The sequence below is a fragment of the Chenopodium album genome, chromosome 14 (assembly GCF_948465745.1).
Source record: "Chenopodium album chromosome 14, dcCheAlbu1.1, whole genome shotgun sequence".
Classification (NCBI taxonomy): domain Eukaryota; kingdom Viridiplantae; phylum Streptophyta; class Magnoliopsida; order Caryophyllales; family Amaranthaceae; genus Chenopodium; species Chenopodium album.
In genome coordinates, this window is record NC_137847.1 from 4,939,602 (window position 1) to 4,960,921 (window position 21,320).

The window sequence follows — 21,320 nt, forward strand, 5'->3', positions numbered from 1 at the left end:
TTTGCTAATTACTAGAGTATGTACAAAAAAGAACATATATGATCATGGTTGCTAGTCTTGCTACATAATTAGAGACATCTTTGTCTATACATATATAGAGATAATGTGGCAAGAATATGAAACAAAGTTAAACACGTAAGATAACATTGATTATTCAATGATAGTGAATATTACATAATTAAATTTTCAAGGTTTCATGTAAAGATGGTTGATTGACTGATTTTTCCCTTCAATGATGTGATTTTTTATATGTATAAAAAAGTCAATAAAAATTTGTAACTAACTAATAACTCCTTTTAAAAAAAGTGTCAATGAATCAATTAAAATCATTTGTGGTAAACATAAATTAGTTTTTATCAATAAAAATAAGTTAATCAATAGTAATTAGTATGGATATACATACCATATCAGACATTCAGACCACATTGTCCTAGCTACTTTATGTATATTACATCAAATCATATATTCATGATTTTTCCTTATTAAAAAAAAAAAAAAAACACTTGATTTAATTACTGTCCATCTATATCATGCATATTAATCCATATCGACCTACTTTACAATTTATAAATTCTGAAGCAAGAAAAAATAAGATTGGACCATATTTCATGATCCATATCATTTCAGTACTAAGATAGATAAGATTAGTATAGTTTAACATACAATAATAATGCAATTACATTTCTCATATACTCCCTCAATTTTGATTTACTTTAGCATGTTTTGATCGACACAAGATTTTTAGTAAATAAATTGTCCCTTTTTCTCTTAATGAGCTATAATTAATGATGGGGTTATGGGGTAACATTTTTATCATAGAGAATGGTTTTACTAATATACGTATTAGTGTGTCACTATGTTAATGACAACGTTATCATTATTTTCAAACAAATTGACTAACATACGTGATACACCATACGTTACACGTGTCAGTGTGTCACTATGTTAAGGACATCATGACTATCACTTCCGAAACAGATTAACTATTATATATGTCACATTATTAGTGTGTCATTAATAGTATTACCTACTCACCCGATAAAAAAAAATCGCATATTTGGAAACTTGAAATCACAACAAATAACAAGATCCTATACGACTATAATGCTTTGAAGTATAGAAAAACGGTTAATGTGAAACTTTACAACGTATTTTTATTGGAATCTCTTATAATTTCAAATTAGATGAGTAAAAGAAAACGCAGAAAATAATATTTTCGAACGGATGGAGTAACATACGTGTCAATGTGTCACTATCACCTACTCACCTCATGAAAACTCCATCCTGAAGACCTGAATTCCTTATTGTATACCAAACCGGCCAAGAGATAAAATAATAAAACTAGAAAAAAGCCAGAAAAAGGAAGCAAGAAAGCGAAAAACAAAAGCAAAAAAATCAACAAAAATGGAATTATAAAAATAAATACACCCAAGTGTCTCTCTCTTGCTTCTCTCTCTATCCTAATCAACGAAACCCAGGAAAGCTCAGTTGGGTTCTTTCCTGGGTATTACTGCTTCTTCCTTATTATTACAGTACACACTTTCACTTCCTTTCTCCTTCGACGTCACTCCTTTACTCTCACTCCTCTTTCTCTCTCATACCCTTTTCCCCATTTTTATTATCAATTCTTGGAATTGATCATTGTTTCTGATTAGGGTTTACTCTGATTTTTATTCTGGGGTTTCAATTTTTGTCAGTTACATGAGCTATAATGTCGAGAATATGCACAGATTTGGGATTTTTTGTGGGTATCATGATTATTATAGTTGGGTTGAATTTGAATTATACTTTTGCAATTGATTCAATTGATGATGATGATGATGGTGATGGGTTTTCGATTATTGGAAGTGGGGTTGAGAATTCGTATCAATTTCATGGGGATTACTCTCCTCCGACGCCGCCGCCTCCGGTGCTTCCACCGTTACCGCCTTCGGCGTCGTGTGAAGGTGATCTTAGGGGTTTTGGATCGCTTGAGAATGTTTGTAAGCTTAATTCTAGCTTAGAATTATCAAATGATTTGTATATAAAAGGGAGTGGTAATTTAGAGATTGATTCTGGTGTGATTATTAGTTGCCCTGTTGCTGGGTGTTCAATAACTGTTAATTTGAGCGGTGAATTTCAGTTGGGTAGGAATGCTACTGTAGTTGCTGGAGCTTTCTGGGTTGTGGCTGAGAATGCGAGTTTTCTTGAAGGTTCTTTAGTTAATGTTAGTGCTTTGGGGGGTCCTCCGCCTGCACAGACGAGCGGGACTCCTGTAGGGGTGCAGGGTGCCGGTGGCGGGCATGGTGGGAGGGGTGCTAATTGTTTGGCAGACAATTCAAAGCTTCCTGAGGATGTGTGGGGTGGGGATGCCTATGCTTGGTCTGAGGTAGACAAGCCGTGGAGTTTTGGCAGCCGTGGTGGGACTACAAGTAAGGGGGAGAATTTCGGTGGTGGAGGTGGTGGGAGGATACTGTTAAATATGACTGGTTCAATTGAAATGGATGGGAGTCTTCTGGCCGATGGCGGCACCACGGGTATCAAAGGGGGAGGAGGATCAGGTGGTAGCGTATTTATAAAGGCTTCTAAAATGTATGTTCTGCTTCCTCTAATAATAGATTTTTATGTTGATTTTTTCCCCCTTCTGAATTTAGTTAAGTATCATGATATATTATTACAGGCTATATTGTTATGAAACTTTTTACCTACTTATAATCCTTTATGTGGGCGAGTTAGATGTTTGGGACGTTTTTATGATCATATGAGATGGCTTTTTTTTTTTTTTTTTAGTTTTTTAAATGGTTACAAATTTTATTGATTATCTATGTCTGTTATTCGAGTAAGAAATATAACAACAGTAAAGAGTTCAGGGTTTTTAGACCTAATATCTTGTGACTTTGGTATATAGATTTTTGACGTTGGCTTTGCTTGCCTCAGCATTATTTTGTTGGAGCAAAGTTTTTTCCTGGATTTTAAGCAGAATTTGGATTTGGTCCTTCATCTCTTAATTACTATTTTAGCCTCTTAGGCTATATTGTCATGAAAGTTTATGGCATTATGGCCTATTATGTTGTTAAAATCCTTGTCAGGACTAAAAGATGCATATTTGAACAAAAAAAACTAATGTATATAAGCAGCATTTCAAGCCCCATATCGTCATGAAAGGATATGGCATAACTAAAAGATGAAAGATGCATGATATCACCACCCTTCAGGTTGTGTTGCAAGTCCTTGTATTAGTTTGGATTTAGGTGCCGTCCACTGCCATATCTTCCGAGGCGCTTTTCAATTGTACTATGGCACACCCTGGCTGTCTTCTCTTGGCATTGCTTTCTTGTAGAGCCCATGGTGCTTTTCAGCATCTGGTTTTGACCTAGAACTTCAGGTGACAATTGAGTGGACTTATTTCATCTGTTATGCCTTACTTCTATATATTGTTCTTAGAATTTCGGGGAATGATCTTTGCTGTTCAGTAATCCTTTGTCAACCCCTTGGTCTGCACTCTGCAGCATGCCACCCCGCCCCCCCCCCCCCCCCCCCCCCCACCCCACCCCACCCCACCCCCCAAAACTGCCACAAAACTTCTGTTTTGTGCTCTAAATATTGGTTATTGTTCCAGTTGTATCTTGCCAGGATCTTTTTTTAAGGTTACAATTATACCTGACATTCAAAGCTTCAACTCCTTGCATTTCAAATTCTAGTCAGAGTGCTTGCTCTCTGGAGTGTCTAGTTAAACAATTTAGGGATATTATCACATAATCTAGTGGAAGAACCATGAATGAAAAATGAGGCTTGGATAGGAATTGTGGTGTTGCAGGTTTCATGCTGTAGAAGGTCATTGTTATTAGATTAAGGGTTAGTTAGAAACAACCTCTAAGCTGTTGCACCTGGAATGTTGGTTACTATTGATCCACTTGCCCCAACCAAGGCAAGAGCCTATTTTAGAGGCATCAGGGTAATGAATTTGTTACTGTTAGTATCACAATGAAATTCAAGTAGGGCCTTTGTTTAGAGTTGAGATAGGCATGCTAGATTGCTAGTGGTCCAACTCTCCTCCCTTCTTAAGTTAATTATTTTTGAAAATGCTAAGTTACTTTTTTTTTTTTTTTTTTTTAAATTTCTTTTTTTTATTTTATAATTTCCTTTTTTTGTTAGGGGTAAGGCTAGATGCTTCTTGACCTCAAACCATTCGATGGCAGATTGATAGGAGACATGCTTTTTGATTTTTTCATGATACTTTTATTCCCCATTTTGTTTTTTATGCTATTTCTAAGTGAGAGGAGTTGGGTATAGTGACAGGTTTAACTGGTTGTAGTACATTTAGAAAAATCTCATCTCTCTCTTGCTCTCACTCTCTAGGTCAGGGTGGATGTTATACTCAGTATTGTGTGTTTGGGATGTGAGTGGGGGACTAATAGAAATTAAATAGCTGAGCTCGTTGAGGGAGCTTGAGGGAAGAGGTAAGAAGATATTTGGAAAGTACAAGGTCACAACCTATGTTACTCGGACTTGGTACCCATGTCCGACACGGGTACGTGTCCAAGTGTCCGACTCGGCTATTTTGTGAAAAAATTCTATGATTTCCAACTAAAATGAAGTGTCCATGTGTCATACCCATGTCCGAGAGTCGAGGGTCCGACACGGGTACTTGAGGTAAAATGAAGAGTCCGAGTAACATAGGTCACAACCCTTCAACAGGGACTTGATAAGGGGCTTGAAATGTTGCTTCTGTACATCAATTTTTTAGTTCTTTAACTTGTATTGATTTAGTCATAGATTTGGATCTTCACTTTGGTTTTGCAGCCGAGTTTCTTCTCTAGTTAGCGATTGTAGTGTCAACTGTTTTATTGTTCAAACTTTAACTCAGACCCCTATGTATTCTTATAAGTAAGAGTATAAATTATTCCGATGTGCAGCTTTCTGTTATATTTCATTTACAATATAGTATTTACAAACTCATATAATATTGTTCAAGCTCCAATAGTGTTTCATTATATTCCCTCATATTCCCCTCCAGTATGACTTCTTTATAAGCCAGACATCAATTATGGCTCTATAAGGAATGAGATTGCCCAAGTGCCCGGTCATTCTTTTGTCCAAGGAACACAATGCATGAAATTTGTTTATTCTGATTAATTGTTAAGATAAGGGAGACATCTTTATGGAAGGGAGAAGAATGTATGAGGAGGAAAGCTTTCCTCTTGTCTAGAAGTTAAATTACGTCAGTGGGATTGCTGAATCAGTAGAATGTGATTGGTGCTGTTTGAATTTATGTTGTCTCTGGAGGGACAATAACTCAAGCATAGGATATGGTTGAGAATGCGTTGGTTGAACTGTTGTTCCTCTCTGCTTCTGCTCCTTTCAATAGTGTCTTCTTCCACCCTTTCTCGGAATTACCAACCTTTTGGGACATCTTTATGGAAGGGAGAAGAATGTACAGGAGGGAAGCTTTCCTCTCTTTCAGAAGTTATATTACGTCAATTGGATTGCTGAATCAGTACAATGTGCTTGGTGCTGTTTGAATTTATGTTGTCTGTAGAGGGACATTAATTCAAGCATAGGATATGGTTGAGGATGGGTTGGTTGAACTGTTGTTCCTCTCTGCTTCTGTTCCTTTCAATAGTGTCTTCTTCCACCCTTTCTCGGAATTACCAACCTTTTAGGACAGCATTGCAAGCATAGTAGCATACCACATTGATTTTCATTTTCTATGCCTTGCCGCTACAATCTGTTAGTTGGATCTACCCTTATAATTTTCCTTGCAAAGAGCAGGGCTGGAAATGGCCGGGTAAGTGCATCTGGAGGTGATGGCTTTGCTGGAGGAGGTGGTGGAAGAGTTTCTATCAACATCTTTAGCAGGCATGATGATCAAGAATATTATGTTCACGGTAACAATTCCTTGATGCTACCTTCAGTAATTTTATATATGCTAATTTCCTAAATGTATCGATAAGATTTATGACTACTGCTGTCAACAAGAACCATTTGCTTTTCTGCTCTGGACTTGTAGGAAGAAAAGATAAATAAAATATTTAGTGGAAGATTTAGGTTTTTGAGATCCAGCATAAACTTGTTACTGATCAAATATTGCTCAGATTTCTTATGCAACGGTGACAATAAACTCAGTAGCTGACCTGCTTTTTTGTGACTGTGTTCTAATATTGCTGCTGAACCTCCCAAGTACCTGTTGTATTGCTAACTTCATTCATGAACATTTACGATCAAATGTCTTAAATTCTGTCCTTTGTATTGCTGAATTTAGTTACACTACCTCCTGATCTATTATGTAACTTTGGAAATTTACAGGGCTCATAGTTCCCATGACGTAGTACTGCCGCCTTTAATTTTATGTTCAATTTAGGAGGTTGTGGACAGAATTTATAAGATGGTAGTTAGTTTTTCTTGTCCGTGGAATCATAGATCTTGCCCGTGTCCAGTCTCACCTATTTGTTTATGCATGCTATTCTTACTACTTAGGCATATATTGATTTTTTTTTTTAAATTTTTTTATTTTATTTATAGGAGGGAGAAGTTTTGGTTGCCCTAAAAACTCAGGTGGTGCTGGTACATTTTATGATTTTGTTCCTCGGAGGCTGACTATCGATAATCACAACTTGTCAACAGACACAAATACACTTCTTCTAGAATTCCCTTATCAGCCACTGTGGTCAAATGTTTACATACAAAATCAGGCAAAGGCTACAGTTCCTTTGTTTTGGAGTCGTGTGCAGGTAAACAATGTGTTGACTAGTAATGTGATTAATTTGGTGTTTAGCCTTTGTGGAAGGGATATATCTTTCGTCTTGACGCAAGTGTTAGATCTTACTCAGTGTTACTTCTTGTTTCATCTTGATTTGAATTATGTATAATTGTAATTTAAACAGGTCCAAGGACAGCTTACTCTGTCCTCCGGCGCAGCTTTAACCTTTGGCCTCGCACATTATGCATCATCAGCATTCGAACTAATTGCAGAAGAACTCTTGATGAGTGACTCGTTGATTAAGGTATGCTCCATTTATCTTTTTACTGTCACTAAGTTTATAGTGGTTAAAGGCCTTCTAAAGGCTGACAATTTGAAAGAGGAAGCCATAACCAATCAACCTATGATGAAGAAGTTCAGCATCACTGAGCCTGCTGTATTACTTTTGGAATTTCTCTGTTAATTGCTTATTAGTCCATTGAAGGGCTAATGATAAGATCACCTGTCAAACATACACCAAATTGCATACATGTGATGTTTTTATATGCCTGTGGTCTATAACTCTGAATTGCTGCTTCTTGACAGTGAAGGATTTGGTTCTTATGTAGGCACTGTTCTATCTCAGCTATTGTTTGGTGTTTTACACCAGTATACATCTCTACGATCTTCCCAAAACAACTTTTTCTATTTTATCCTTTGGAGTAAGAGATGTTTTTGGCCTCTCTGGTTGTTGGTTCACTAATGTTTCAAGGCAGCTTGCTTTGGTCTGAAATAGCAGAAGTGAGGAGTGCTGTCTAATTTTTTTTTTATTATTTTATTTATATTTTATTTCATTTTTTTTAATGACAGTTTTCTCTCTCCGTGTTCTTTTTCTCTCAAAACACAATCTCTTCTTTTTATTCAACTCTAATTGACAAATATTATAGTATGCCTGAGGTCCCATCACGAATCTCAATATCTATTTTTTGCCCTTTACGCTGTGAAATTGAATTTATTTGTAGTATGCTGTAAATTCTGTGTAAAGTTTTTATTTTAAAATAATTAAAAAACTGAAGTAACCTTAATGTTGATATAAAATTGACTATAGGTAGAGAGAACATCATGTTTCATGCAAGCGACAACAATCGTTTCATTGAAGATGTGTATGTGCTAAATTAGTATGCAACAAATCTTGTATATTCGTATGTTGCACTATGCTCATTTGTTTGCATTTTTGCAACCTGTTGCAATTTTGTAGTATTCAAAATTTTTGGTTTGTAATCATGTTGATGGTTTTTCTTTCATCGTTCACTATTTGAATTTGTTCTATTGTGAGAAGTCTGATAATTTACTATGATTCTATAATTTACTCTCAGGTATATGGTGCCTTACGCATGACTGTAAAGATGCACCTCATGCTGAACTCACAAATGTTGATAGATGGCAGCGGTGATGCAATTGTGGCTACTTCTCTTCTTGAGGTCAGCAATCTACTGGTTCTCAAGGTAATTACCATTTGTCATTTATTACTGTTTTACTATTCAGTTGTAGCAACTGTAGCGACTCTAGCTGAGACATAACACCCATACTGGGATTACTGGTTTGCTCATTTTTTCTGGTCTCTAGGAATCGTCTGCAATACATTCTTCAGCAAATCTGGGAGTTCACGGACAAGGATTCTTGAATTTGACTGGCCCTGGAAATGTTATTGAGGCTCAACGTCTTGTCCTTTCGTTATTTTTCAGTATCTATGTGAGTTCCTTTGCTCCAATGTCATATAATCGAAATGTGGTTTGGCAGTCTCTTATCATTTTTAATCTAGCATGCATTTGTTTGTTTTTATTCTAATGTCTTGTTTCTCAATGAAATAAAAACAAACAAATAATAAAGGAGTCTAAAATTATGTTGACTAAATGAAATGTGTGTGAGGTTGTTTAAGTCCTGATTTGGATCTTACGATCCTATGATTCTACAATCCATAAACATGTCACCGATCCGGATCTTAAGTATGATCTTAATATTAATAGGATCTTACGATCGATCGATCAATTAATCAGAGCTTAATACCATAATTGGGGTCGGCTACATGAACCAAAAGTGATTATTCCATATCGTCATCCACAAAAATCTTCCTCCTCCATCCCTTACGATCGAATACCTCATTCTCATGCGAATCCATATGCTTCATATCCTTCCTAACTCCTAACCAAGTCATTAATAGGATCTTACGATCATTACTTAAAAATAAGTTTGGATGATAGGGTCATAATGCGATTCTACGATCTTGCGATCTACCGATCCGATCCTACGTATAACAATAAATTAACATTCTGACCTTTTAAACATGATTTCTATTACTAGTTAATTTATATTCACAAAATGTGCTTTTATATTAATAAATTTTTGAAGTTTATTAATTGTAAAGATTTATTTTCGACAATCTTGCCATACATTATCAATTACAACTTGTGTTATAGATTTGAACTGTATGTACACTTGATAAATCTGAAGTATTAGCCTTATGTAAGCAAAAACAAAAACAATGTCTTTATGATTAATACTGCTAAACATGCAATTTTGTATTGCACTGTAGCAATATTATCACTTTTTTTTTTATTTTTTTATTTTATTTTATTTTTTATTTAGTAGGATCTTATAATTTTACGATCTGATCCGATCCTATCCCCCTTACCAATCCAATGTTGAATCTCAATCCTAACTTCCTTGATGTGTGCATGACAATTGATGAGTGAGAAAATGAGTTATTTGCTGAACATAATTGTCGTAGTCATTACCGTCTGTCTGTTTGTCTGATTGTTTGATAGGATATGTACGTTAAATGTACTCCATGGAAATGAATTACCATATGAGTTAACTCAATGATAAAATAGCTGAGGCTTGTTATTTACTTAGACTTAATCCTGGGAGTAAATTGGAATGTGGTACTAGAAAGTTGAAGTTTGGTATTATTTATGATGTTAATTGTCTGGGAAAAAAGGATTGCTTAAGTGGGCTTGAGCTCTCTAGACCTTTTTTATATTTTTTAGGCTCTCATGTTACATTGAGGACATCTTGTTCACCATTTATATGTTATCCCTTTCTACAATAGAAGCTTGCTTATGTATTGACAAATGGAAATATAATTTCAAGGGGTACTGTCATTTTTTCAAGATTGTTACAATTCATTTTTTACACAAAAACGAAGAAAATGATTATGTAGTGAGCTGTAAGAAAAAAAATAATAGAGCACTGTAAGTAGTGGAAGTTGTTAGTTATGAATAAAATAACTAGTAGTGGAATGTTGTAAGGAAAGCATAATAAATAAGTTAAGTGGAGAAAGAAGTAATAAATTAATTTTGCCCATAGAAAGTGAAGTGTAAAGTCGGCTAAAAAAGGAAAGTGTAACCATCTTTGGGAAACTCTAGGAGTAGTTTCTAAGATAGTAAGATGTCATAGGTGTGGGTGTTCAGTTTTCATCAAGCCTAATATCAATATTAATAGATTCATTTGTTTTTCTTGAGAAACCATTTGTAATTTATTTATTAATGTTTTTAAATGACATTTGTTGTTTATGAAGGTTGGGCAAGAATCAATTTTGCGAGGTCCTTTGGTAAGGGCGAGCAATCATGATGCGTAAGCTAGTCTTCTGGCCTTTGAAACCATTTTTTAGGTTCCTCAAGATATATTTTCTGCTTACTTTGCACCTTGTGGTTTTCCCAGTTCCCCAGATCTGTATTGTGACCGGCAAGAATGCCCTGTGGAAATACTTCATCCACCTGAAGATTGTAATGTGAACTCCTCACTGCCCTTCACCTTACAGGTATAGATTAATAAGAACAATAGCTTTGCCAAGTCTGATCTAGATAAAGTGCTTTGTTTTTTTATTAATTTATTTTTATTTTTCCTTTTTTTGTGTGTGTTTGTGGGGGGAGAGAGGGGGGGGGGGAGGGGGGCGGTGGAGTTACCAAAGAGGGTAGGGGGGTATGGAGACTCAACAATGACATGGAATATTGACTTTTGCTGTAGAGAAGCTTCTTTTATTGCTGTAGAGAAGCTTCTTTTATCCATATTGGAGTGATAATCCTTGTTTGCTCACTCTTGTCGGCACACATTCATATCCCTCTGACAAAGTTTTATAATGCAGATTTGTCGTGTTGAAGATGTTAGCATTGAAGGTGTTGTAGAAGGATCCGTTGTTCATTTCCATTGGGTCAGATCTGTGTCCGTTCCACATACGGGAATGATTAGTGCATCTGGATTGGGTATTGCTCTTAGGTCTCTCCTGTTAATTTATTTGACAAGTATCAGAGGGAAAGCTGCATAATTGTAAAAACAGTGTTTCTTTGTTTGTTTCTTACAAGACAAGAAGAATATATTAGACAAAGAAAATAATGTGAGTTTAAGATGGATGGGAAGATAAAAAAGGGATGTTGGTGGTAGGAAGGAAAATGTGGCATTCCTTTCAAAAGGATTTTCCACTCTTGGGTAAACTATTCTCCACCTTTGGGAAAATTATTTTCCACCCTTTACGAACCAAACAACAATAGAAAATGTTTTTGATCAAAACAGAGTCTTAATTTCTTCATCTTTTTCAACCAAGTTGGTTAACTTGATGCTGTATGATTCTCATAAGCTGGGGAGTACGAGAGAACTAATTGGTTAGTCGAAGATTGTACTGTGTTTCTTTTTCCTTGAAGAATTTATAATCCCCCGGCCCCTTTTCTTTTTCTCTCGGTCTTTATTTATTTTCCTTTGGTTATCATGACAGATTGGGAGTTGGAATATGTATTTTAGGAGTGATGCTTTCTTGCTATGTGTGTAGGCTGCATAGGAGGTGTTGGTCGAGGAAACCTTTCCAGCAATGGTCTTGGAGGGGGTGGAGGACATGGGGGCAGAGGTGGAGATGGATTTTGTGATGGGAAATTTGCTGATGGTGGTGGTGCGTATGGAGATGCTGATTTGCCATGCGAACTCGGTAGTGGTAGCGGAAACAGTAGTTTACCAGGATCAACTGCTGGTGGTGGTATCATTGGTATGCTTTACATTTTGGTTTTGAATAAATAAGAGTTACAGCCTTGTATGGATATTTCCTTATTCTTTTTATCTTCTTCCTTGATCTCTTTGTTTTGCTAGAGTCAGTGGGGTAGATTGATGTTTTATTTATCATTGCTGAAGTATTTTGACAAAAGAAAAAGGTTCGACTTGTATATCAAGCAGAATGCTCTATAAAGATGAGTTATTTCATTTCCATATATGTATTGAGGATGAGAAAATATATACCCTCATTATCCCGTCTTATGGCTAATTCTGGCAAACATGCATGACATGTGTCAAGAACTACGTGCATCATCTGTTGATTCAAGCTCTTGACAGTTGCACATGCGGGACAAGTATCTTTAGTTCACCTTGTGATGTTTGTGTTGCTATCCAGGACTTTAGTTATACTACACCTTTGCTGTTAGTCATGAAATTTCCTAAAAGAGACCAGGTCATTGAACAAGTGTCTTTGCTGTTGCTCCTCTGGTAGATTCCATGTATCTATAATATCTACAACACTAATGATAGATGTTTCATGTTTGTTTCCTGTCTTTGATAGATGTTTCATGTTTGTTTCCTGTTTTTGTCAATCTCAATTACAGTGCTAAGTAGACATTCAAAAATCATCTTAATGCATCTCTGAGGATGGGTTAAGGACACCCCCGCCCCTTGCGCTTTTGCGCAAATCATTGATGTAATTTTTAATTGTACTTGCATTCTGCCTATCTTGTGGTATCCCTCTTAACTTATTATGTAGAATAATTATCTGGTGGTGGAAGTACAACTTTACAATGCTTTGTTTTTTGAGATATAGAAGTTAATTGTGCTTGATTTTTCTTGGAAGTGGCTTCTACATCTATACAATATGCGTTTGATTTTGGCCTGAAGTATGATTATTTTTGGGGTAAAACTATAACTTCTGAATTTCTATATTCCCAGAACTGGAACAAAATGGCTGTCATTAGAATGGAGCCAACCCTATTGAGTTGTGGTTTACATATAGTTGACCCCGCACTCTCCAATTTTCTTTGGTGGAGAATTAAGTTGGACATTCTGGCTTATTGTAGTTTCTAGCAACTTCGAATAAGCATTTGTTGGGAAGAAACTTGCATTTGTCTCCCATCAAAAAATACTTACACTTGTTCCATGTCAGAGTTTGTAAACGTTCATTCTCCTGGAGCATCTTTTAGATGTTTGTGCCCCCTTTCAGAGTTTCAGCTCTAGGTATGGTGGAATCTAATTCATTAATCAGATTTCAGATAAAATATCCATGTTATCTTCTGATTTTCTACTGTACATCTCAACTGGAACACATATCTCTTCTTTTATCTTGGTTGTAGTATTATCAGATGTACCCTTTCTTACCTTCTAGGTTTGTTGTGTTATATGCTGTAGAAAAGTAGAGATTATATTTTCTTTCTTAGGATTCTCATTACCCTATATATAATGTATATTTATTTATTTTTTTTAAATACTTTTTTTTCATCATGATCAGTGATGGGGTCCCTGGAGCACTCTTTGCCAAGTATGATTATTGAGGGTTCATTAATTGCTGATGGGCAGAGTTGTGAAGAAGGTATAACAAAGCAAAGAGGTGCAATGTATGCAAGTAATGGCCCAGGTGGTGGTTCTGGTGGAACCATTCTTGTATTTGTTCAAACATTGCATCTTGGGAATTATTCTGCTGTTTCAGCTGTTGGAGGAAATGGTAGCCCAAATGGTGGTGGTGGCGGCGGTGGAGGAAGGGTCCATTTTCATTGGTCAGACATTCCAGTTGCAGATAAGTACCAGCCCATTGCTAGTGTGAGTGGCAGAATCCTTGTTCGGTTAGTATCCAGCTGTCAACTATTGGGTTTTTTATATTATATCTATTCTAGTATATATTGCTCACTGATGTCGTGCACTTATACTTGGTATGTGGTATCTGTGGTTGTTACATTCCTGTTTGGATGTCTGGTTAGTTTTTCCCTTTATGCTCTTATATCAAAGGCATGCTTGGAATGAGTGCAATTCATGGTATGACAACAAGTTTCTTTAAGAAAAAGTAAAAGTTTGTGGATAAAATGAACTAGAAGAGATTGCAATAGTTGGAGACAGGAGTCCTCCAAAGAATCTCTGAAGAATAAAAAATGCAATAGAAAAAGTCTCGTCCTGCTTTACATCATAATAGAGCAACCCAAGAACCCCATGAAGGAAAGCGAGGGCCAAGGTGCACTAGTCTATCATAGTGACCCATATTGGCCATATATCTATTTTCTAAAGTTTTCTTTGCTCTGGAGCCAATAAAATACTTGGGAATAATTCTTAGACTATAATTAGGGGATTAATTATTTCTCTTCATATGTTTTTCATGAAAAAATTGTACTTATTGGTGTAACTCTCCTTATTCTATAAAGATGCAAACCACCTATTTGAAACTTTTATTTTATTTTGTTTTATTTTGAATAGGTAGAAAAATCCAACCACTGCCCCCACCCCCCCCAAAAAAAAAGGCTCTCCTTTCTCTCGTCATTGTCTCTTCTTCCCCATTTAATGAGCTTGCTGCACCATCAGAACCTTACTGTGGTTGAATTTGGCTATAAGGGTTGGTGGTGACTCACCCTGAGATGAGACATAAGGAGGTCTAGTCATGGTGAGCCTTGAGAGTGTTTTTGGCAGTGTTTTATGTGCTCAAGGGAGCAGCCTTGCCATCGGGAAGGGATAACTATAAGGTTGCATTCATGAGGTCTGGGGGATTGTACATTTGGTTAACGTTGGTTTAGTTAGGTTCATAATTCAGTTATGCTTTTTTAAAATTAATTGTTGTTCTGGTGGTCATTTCAGTGTTTGTATGTAATTAGTAATTGGCTTCTTAATACAGAGGTGGTCCGGGCAAAAGTGAAGGGTATCCTGGTGAAGAAGGAACTGTCACTGGAAAGGCATGCCCAATTGGGCTCCATGGAATCTTTTGTGAGGTGAATTTACTGTTTTCTTGTTGATTACCAGAAGGTTGTCTGTTTCATTTTACATCATGGAATCTGTCATGGCGAGAAGAATTTAATAAGACGAGTGTATCTCATTCTAGTGTTTTTGTCTCATGATCTTTTATGTGTGTTAATTTCATTCCCTATATGTCCTTTAGAAAATTAGAATATCTAGCTAACTTAAGTCAGCCAAGTGTCATCTAGTTACAACTGTTGTTAGCTCTGAGAGGATGCAGGCTGCGATATTTGTGTCAGCTTTTTTCTTGCTCAGTGCCTGCCATTAGTTGTTTTAAAATACTTTCAGATGTGTTTGATACTTTGATGATTGCATCTTAGACAATTTTATTTTACTGTATCACAGGAATGTCCTATTGGCACATTCAAAAATGTCACCGGGTCTGATCCGACCCTCTGTCGTAGTTGCCCAGCTTATGAGCTTCCAGATCGTGGCATGTATACCCATCAACGAGGTATCACATATTTTCATCGTTTTTAACTTTGCAAGTATGGTGCTATGTTATTTATCACCTGTTTAGTTTTTATGAATACTTTCCTTATAACTCGTGCCCTTGAGAATTGATGTCTCAGATTGTATTTATTTACTATGCTGTATAATTGATTTATAGTGCCTCAGGACCTCAGAGATCATTAGATTTTGGGTGAAGCTGGTAACGTTTTTTTTTTACTTTTCTCTGGCTCTATATTCTTTACAGGTGGTGTTACTGAAACTCCTTGTCCTTACAAGTGTATATCTGATAGATATCACATGCCACACTGCCGCACAACATTGGAAGAGTTAGTGTACACATTTGGGGGGCCGTGGTGGTTTTGTTTTTTCCTTCTTAGTATCCTCATCCTGTTGGCTTTAGTTCTTAGTGTTGCGCGGATGAAATTTGCTTCCGGGGATGATATTCCAGGTTTATTACCCCATCGAGGACGTACTCAACTAGACCATTCCTTTCCTTTCCTTGAGTCCTTGAATGAGGTCGGCATCTATTTCTTGGCTCTTATATGTCTTAGCAAAGCTTCTGCTTCTGCTCCTAATCCTTTCCTTTTGAATACACCTGTAACTTTCACCCTTATTATGTGTTTGTGACAAGTGTTAAGTGTCTTTGTGTTCCAGGTGTTGGAGACAAATAGAAATGAGGAAGCACAGAGCCATGTTCATAGAATGTATTTCCTGGGCCTGAATACATTTAGTGAGCCATGGCATCTACCTCACTCTCCTCCAGATCAAGTGAAAGAGATAGTGTAGGTTTCCATTGATTCTTGTCGTGGCATACATCTATTTACTTGAGATACCAGCTAGTTTTATATCGTATGAGCATGATAACTCCTATTTACCATCTGATAGAGACTTTAGCACATGTGACTTAATCAGAGTTCAATGGTGCAAACTTTTTGGTTGGGTTTAGAAGAGATAGCAAGATGATGAAGTGGGTATGCTATATTTTTGTAAATGTTTTTTGGCAAAAAAAAAAAAAACAAAAAAAGAATTGAGCCCAACTTTCAAAAAAAAAAAAAAAGCCCTGCTTGTGTATCAACATGAATGCGTTAAGCTGCAACTTTGTTTTAATCTGTGAGAATTGTCCAAATTGCAGGTATGAGGATGCATTTATCCGCTTTGTTGATGAGATAAATGGAGTTGCTTCTTATCAGTGGTGGGAAGGATCGGTGCACAGCATTCTCTCTGTTCTAGCATATCCACTGGCATGGTCATGGCTGCAGTGGTGTCGAAAAAAGAAGCTACAGCGACTACGTGAATTTGTGCGTTCAGAGTATGATCACTCCTGTTTACGTTCGTGTCGCTCTCGCGCTCTTTATGAAGGGCTGAAGGTTTTTTTTTTAACCTCCTTTCAATTCTCCATAGCAATTTTGACTCTGCTTGAGTTTGTCCTCCATGTATGCTTGGTGGTTTGGGTATCTTTTATTTGGTGATGGAAAAATGAAAGTATTCAGAGATTAACAATTCAACGTTATTTTCCCCATATTTTAAAGACATATTTATGAATATGAATTGTGTAGATGTTTCATTTTTTTTTATTAATGATAGTGTTACATATAATGTGCGCACTTGGGAAGATTGTTTATAATAATACAGCTATGACTAGACCAACTCACTTATCAGTAGTTTGATTTAGGTTATCTGGCCTGATTTGACTTGGTTTACTGTTCCAGTTATCTGCTACTTCAGACTTGATGCTTGCATACCTGGACTTCTACCTGGGTGGAGATGAAAAACGATCTGACCTTCCTCCTCGTCTAAACCAGCGTTTACCTTTGACATTGATATTTGGAGGCGATGGAAGTTATATGGCTCCATTCTCTCTTCACAATGATAATGTTTTAACTAGCCTTATAAATCAGGTAAATACTTTTTTTGCTTGAATTCAGTGTAGACTTGTGAGATTGTGAACTTTTGATTGAGTACTATATGCCCTTTTGTTACTCTGTTGCAGTCTATGCCACCCACAGTTTGGTATCGACTTGTAGCTGGTCTCAATGCTCAATTGCGTCTTGTTCGCCGTGGACAACTGAAGTCAACCTTTGAACCTATTGTCAACTGGCTTGAAACAGTAGGGAACCCTGTCATTAGCATCCATGGCTTGAGAGTTGATCTGGCATGGTTTCAGCCAACTACTATTGGCTATTCTCAGTTTGGTCTTGTGGTATGTCGAGCAAGAAATGTCCAGCCATCTGGTGGTAATATCGACAGGTTCCTTCCTCCGAAGCCACCATCAAGGTAAAAAATGCTGAATGCAGAACTGATTTATGCCAGATGCTTACTTGCATTGAAATGCATGTATGCTCTATTGCCACTTTCTTCAGACCTTTCACTTCTCTTATACTTTGACACATATCTCAAAACTCCTCCCCCCCCCCCCCCCCCCCCCAACCCCCTTGCTAAAAAGGGGGAAATTGAAAAGAAACATAGATGCTGTGCCAAATTGTTGTCTCTTGGTTCTATTCTGACTACTGAGAGACACTGTAAGAATATATTTTTCTTGAAAAAATGGAGTTAGGTTTAGATTGTTTTGTTTTGGATATAGTCTAGTAATAGCGAAATACTGGGCTGCTGGAGTTTGGCATTACCTTCATCTAGTGTACTCCTTTAACCCCTGCTTAGTTTAATGACTAGTAGCAGGTACAGTTTTAGGTAATTAATGGAATGATGGCAATGACCCATACCTGCTTCTAGATGTTGGATGAAAATTGCATTTCCAAGAAATCTCTGTTGATAATTGTATTAGGTGAGTTTTAATGATCGATATGGTGGAATATGTATTTCAATTTTATGTTGGGGGTGATAATGATGGGTACGGTGGTGCCGGCTGCCGACAACACTGGGTCAATGGAGTAGGGTAGTGATGGTCCAAGTGTGAAGATGAATTGAATCAAATATAATATGAACTATTTTAACCCTGATTCCAAAGATGGCGGCTTTTTCTCTAATCCACCTATCCTCTTCGATTTTTAGGTTATAGGTTTTGAGGGGATTTGTGGCATGGGTTTTGAAATGCCCTTTTTTTGGCTATTATACAAGTATGAGTTTGTTGATTCTAATCCCTTACTTATTTTTTGATGTGGGTGAACCAAACTTCCCCTTCAATCATATAGAAAAGATAAGTTCTCCTAGTTGGAAGTAATGGAAATACGGTCAGGGATGTTAAAGGTCTAAAATCTAGAAATGGCTATAAGGGGAGTAAGAACAAGAATACCACACCTGCAAAATCCTCCTGGGACAGTGATAAATCTATTTATAGTACAGTTCAGGACTTCAGGTTATTATTTGGTCAATTATGTAGGACAATGTAGGTTATTGCTAGCGATCTTCCCTATATCATGCATTTGGGATTAAGATTAATGATGCACACTGTGCTCCCGAATGAACAAATTGTTCTGAGTTTTAAAATATATAGTTCAAAGATTGTTAACTATATGCGATGTTCATAATGTTGAACTATATGCTTGTAATTTTTGCTTTGAACATACTTATCATATTCCTTATTATGAATAATAGCTCGAAGATTTTGATTTTTTTTTTTTTTTTTGGCTTATTTTTATTGAAAATTTTACAGTAGCCATTTGAAATATGATTACCATAATGTTTTAATGATTATATAGTTCATAATTGATATATTTTTTCCAAGTAATTAATTATATTATTTTATTAATGCTATTAAATAGTATTATCACCATTTTTTTGATTTATCAATTTTTAATTTCATTTACGTAATTTTTATTCCTATTTTATAATTTCTCAAAAAATATTTATATTATGTTGGATTAAAATTTTCAAAATTTATATTTACATTGAAGATAGTATAAGACTAGTTGTGGCCATTTTATAACGTGAAAAAATAAACCGATCAATTATATATCATTAAAATAATATGGTAGTCATTTTTCAAATGACCGCTGTAAAATCATTATATTTTTATAATTTTGAACTACAGATTTGCGATCTTTGAACTATATGTTCATGATATATGTTCATAATATTTGTAACTATTTAAACATATGTTCAGTCTACAAACGAAATGCTCGTAATTTTGGACTTTTTGTTCATTCGGGGCCATGATGTGCATCTTGATCCATGTGCAGGATATAATTTCTGTTTAATTTAAGAAGTGTGAACGAAATGCTCGTAATTTTGGACTTTTTGTTCATTCGGGGCCATGATGTGCATCTTGATCCATGTGCAGGATATAATTTCCGTTTAATTTAAGAAGTGGAAAAAAAAAAAAAAAAAAATCCTGCAGATCTTTTGTGGACCAGCCAAATTATGTTTTCGTATGAATTATAATTAAGGGTGTACCAACTGAAAAAAGGTTAATCCATGTCCTTGGTTATGTGTCTACCTTCTATTTCTCTCCTATTGTATGTGACTATGTGGTGTATGTGTTGAAACTATTTGTTTAATGTATGTAAGAGTTTATTTTATTGATTTTCTTTCACATATGCAGGGTTCATAAAGATGATCAAGTGGACCACTTGAAAGACTCTGAACTCCAGATGGTAGATAGAAAAATTCCTGGATATATTCTTCAAGAAAAGAGCTTGCACATGCTTAAAAATAGTTGGAACATTTCTTGTCTTTTCAACTTTTTAGCATGTAATACCAAGCCCGCTGGTCATCAGGTAGTTCAATTTCTTAGCAAGTATCGTGAATCCAATAATTATTGCTGTAGCTTTTTTTACACAGCTCTTTCATGTGGTGCGATTGCAGGATCTAATTGGTCTCGCCCTCTCAACACTATTGCTAGCAGATTTTAGCTTGGTAGTGCTCACGCTGATTCAGCTATATTCTATTTCACTTCTGGACTTTTTTATGGTTCTTTTTGTCCTTCCTCTTGGAATATTACTTCCATTTCCCGCTGGGATAAATGCTTTGTTCAGCAGAGGACCTAGAAAAACTGCTGGTCTTGCACGCATTCATGCTCTTTGGAACATCACTTCTTTTATCAATGTGGTAAGTCTCTACTTTTACAATATGGTTATAATTCACATTATAGAAATTTCTATGTTGTGCTCAGGTCAAGTACTTCTACTCTGAATGTGGTTTAATTTCTAAGCAATGTCAAATGATTGAACATTCCCGTCAAAAAAAAAAAAAAAAAAAAAAAAAATATTGAACATTAGTCAATGTTTTTTATAATAGGGATTTTCTTTTTACCACAAACTGTATTAATCACTGAATCATTTTTTCATGTTTCTATTGTCTTGCTTTACTGTATGAAATCTCTTATGTGTGTGTATTACTGAGCAACATGTTGAAGCTTAAAAGTTACATTAATTTCTGTGACAGTTCACTGCTTTAATTTGCGGGCTTGTTCATTATAAGATTCAACCAAGCAAGAAACCTGGGGACGTCCATTCTTGGAATTTTAGCAGACAAGGGTAAATTATTGTACTTAGTATATTTTTTGTCGTAGTATTATCCTTCAGTCCTTGACATTGTGGTTCACTTTTGTCTTATCATTTTTAACTATATTTTGACTGCAGGCAAGAAAGCGAATGGTGGGTGCTGCCTTCAGGTTTAATTTTGTGCAAGCTTTTTCAAGCCCGACTTATCGATTACCATGTCGCAAACCAGGAGATTCAGGATCTAACATTATACAGCAAGGACCCTGACCAGTTTTGGCAGTCATGATTTTTTTTTTGTACTGTCAAGGATAATTGGGACCGAGGTCTTTATAATTTTCTTACATTTTTACCGTTCACATTTTGTAAATTGTGATAAGGCTTTAATTTAGAATAGTAGTGAGAAATGTATATTTCCCCTTTGTGTGGGGTTGCTGGGTGGGGGGAGGACTCATTTGTAGCAGCTAATTTTTTCTTGTCTATATGCTGTAAATAACATCATCAATGGTTAAGTTTGAAAGATACATGCATAGCAAGTGCATTTATAAGAGATGAGTCAAATGTTCCGTAAACAGCCCTATGTACTCACATTCGGCTGTTTATAGAGGTGTTATAACTTATAACAGATGGGGGAGGACACAAGGGAGAGAATCCCAGAAGCCCACAATTGACAATTCTTTATCAATGTAAGACAAACTCTACTCACACTTACACCTAAGTATCTCCTCAAGATGGGGAGAACACAAGGGAGAGAAATCCAAAAGCCCATAACGAGGTTCTATCCTAAAATTAATTGG

The 21,320-nt window shown here is 36.1% G+C and overlaps 1 protein-coding gene across 1 annotated transcript; it reads left to right on the forward strand.

Moving 5' to 3' along the window:
* Positions 1-1,362: 1,362 nt before the first annotated feature.
* On the forward strand, positions 1,363-21,073 carry LOC145579913 (uncharacterized). The gene is made up of 22 exons (XM_081637215.1): positions 1,363-2,571; positions 5,752-5,867; positions 6,502-6,710; positions 6,864-6,983; positions 8,035-8,163; positions 8,285-8,410; positions 10,236-10,291; positions 10,379-10,478; positions 10,803-10,920; positions 11,481-11,690; positions 13,191-13,521; positions 14,556-14,649; positions 15,020-15,128; positions 15,372-15,643; positions 15,782-15,909; positions 16,260-16,494; positions 16,837-17,025; positions 17,118-17,401; positions 19,626-19,800; positions 19,889-20,131; positions 20,468-20,559; positions 20,665-21,073. The coding sequence occupies exons 1-22, from the start codon at positions 1,712-1,714 to the stop codon at positions 20,810-20,812; spliced, it is 4,344 nt and encodes a 1,447-aa protein (XP_081493341.1). The 5' UTR covers positions 1,363-1,711; the 3' UTR covers positions 20,813-21,073.
* Positions 21,074-21,320: the final 247 nt, after the last annotated feature.

Excerpts from the sequence above, each read along its gene's own strand:
- LOC145579913 (XM_081637215.1), top strand. The coding sequence starts at position 1,712 with ATGTCGAGAATATGCACAGATTTGGGATTTTTTGTGGGTATCATGATT. Across the intron at positions 2,572-5,751 it reads TTTATAAAGGCTTCTAAAAT|GGCTGGAAATGGCCGGGTAA; the intron begins GTATGTTCTGCT and ends TGCAAAGAGCAG. Across the intron at positions 16,495-16,836 it reads CTCTTTATGAAGGGCTGAAG|TTATCTGCTACTTCAGACTT; the intron begins GTTTTTTTTTTA and ends TTACTGTTCCAG.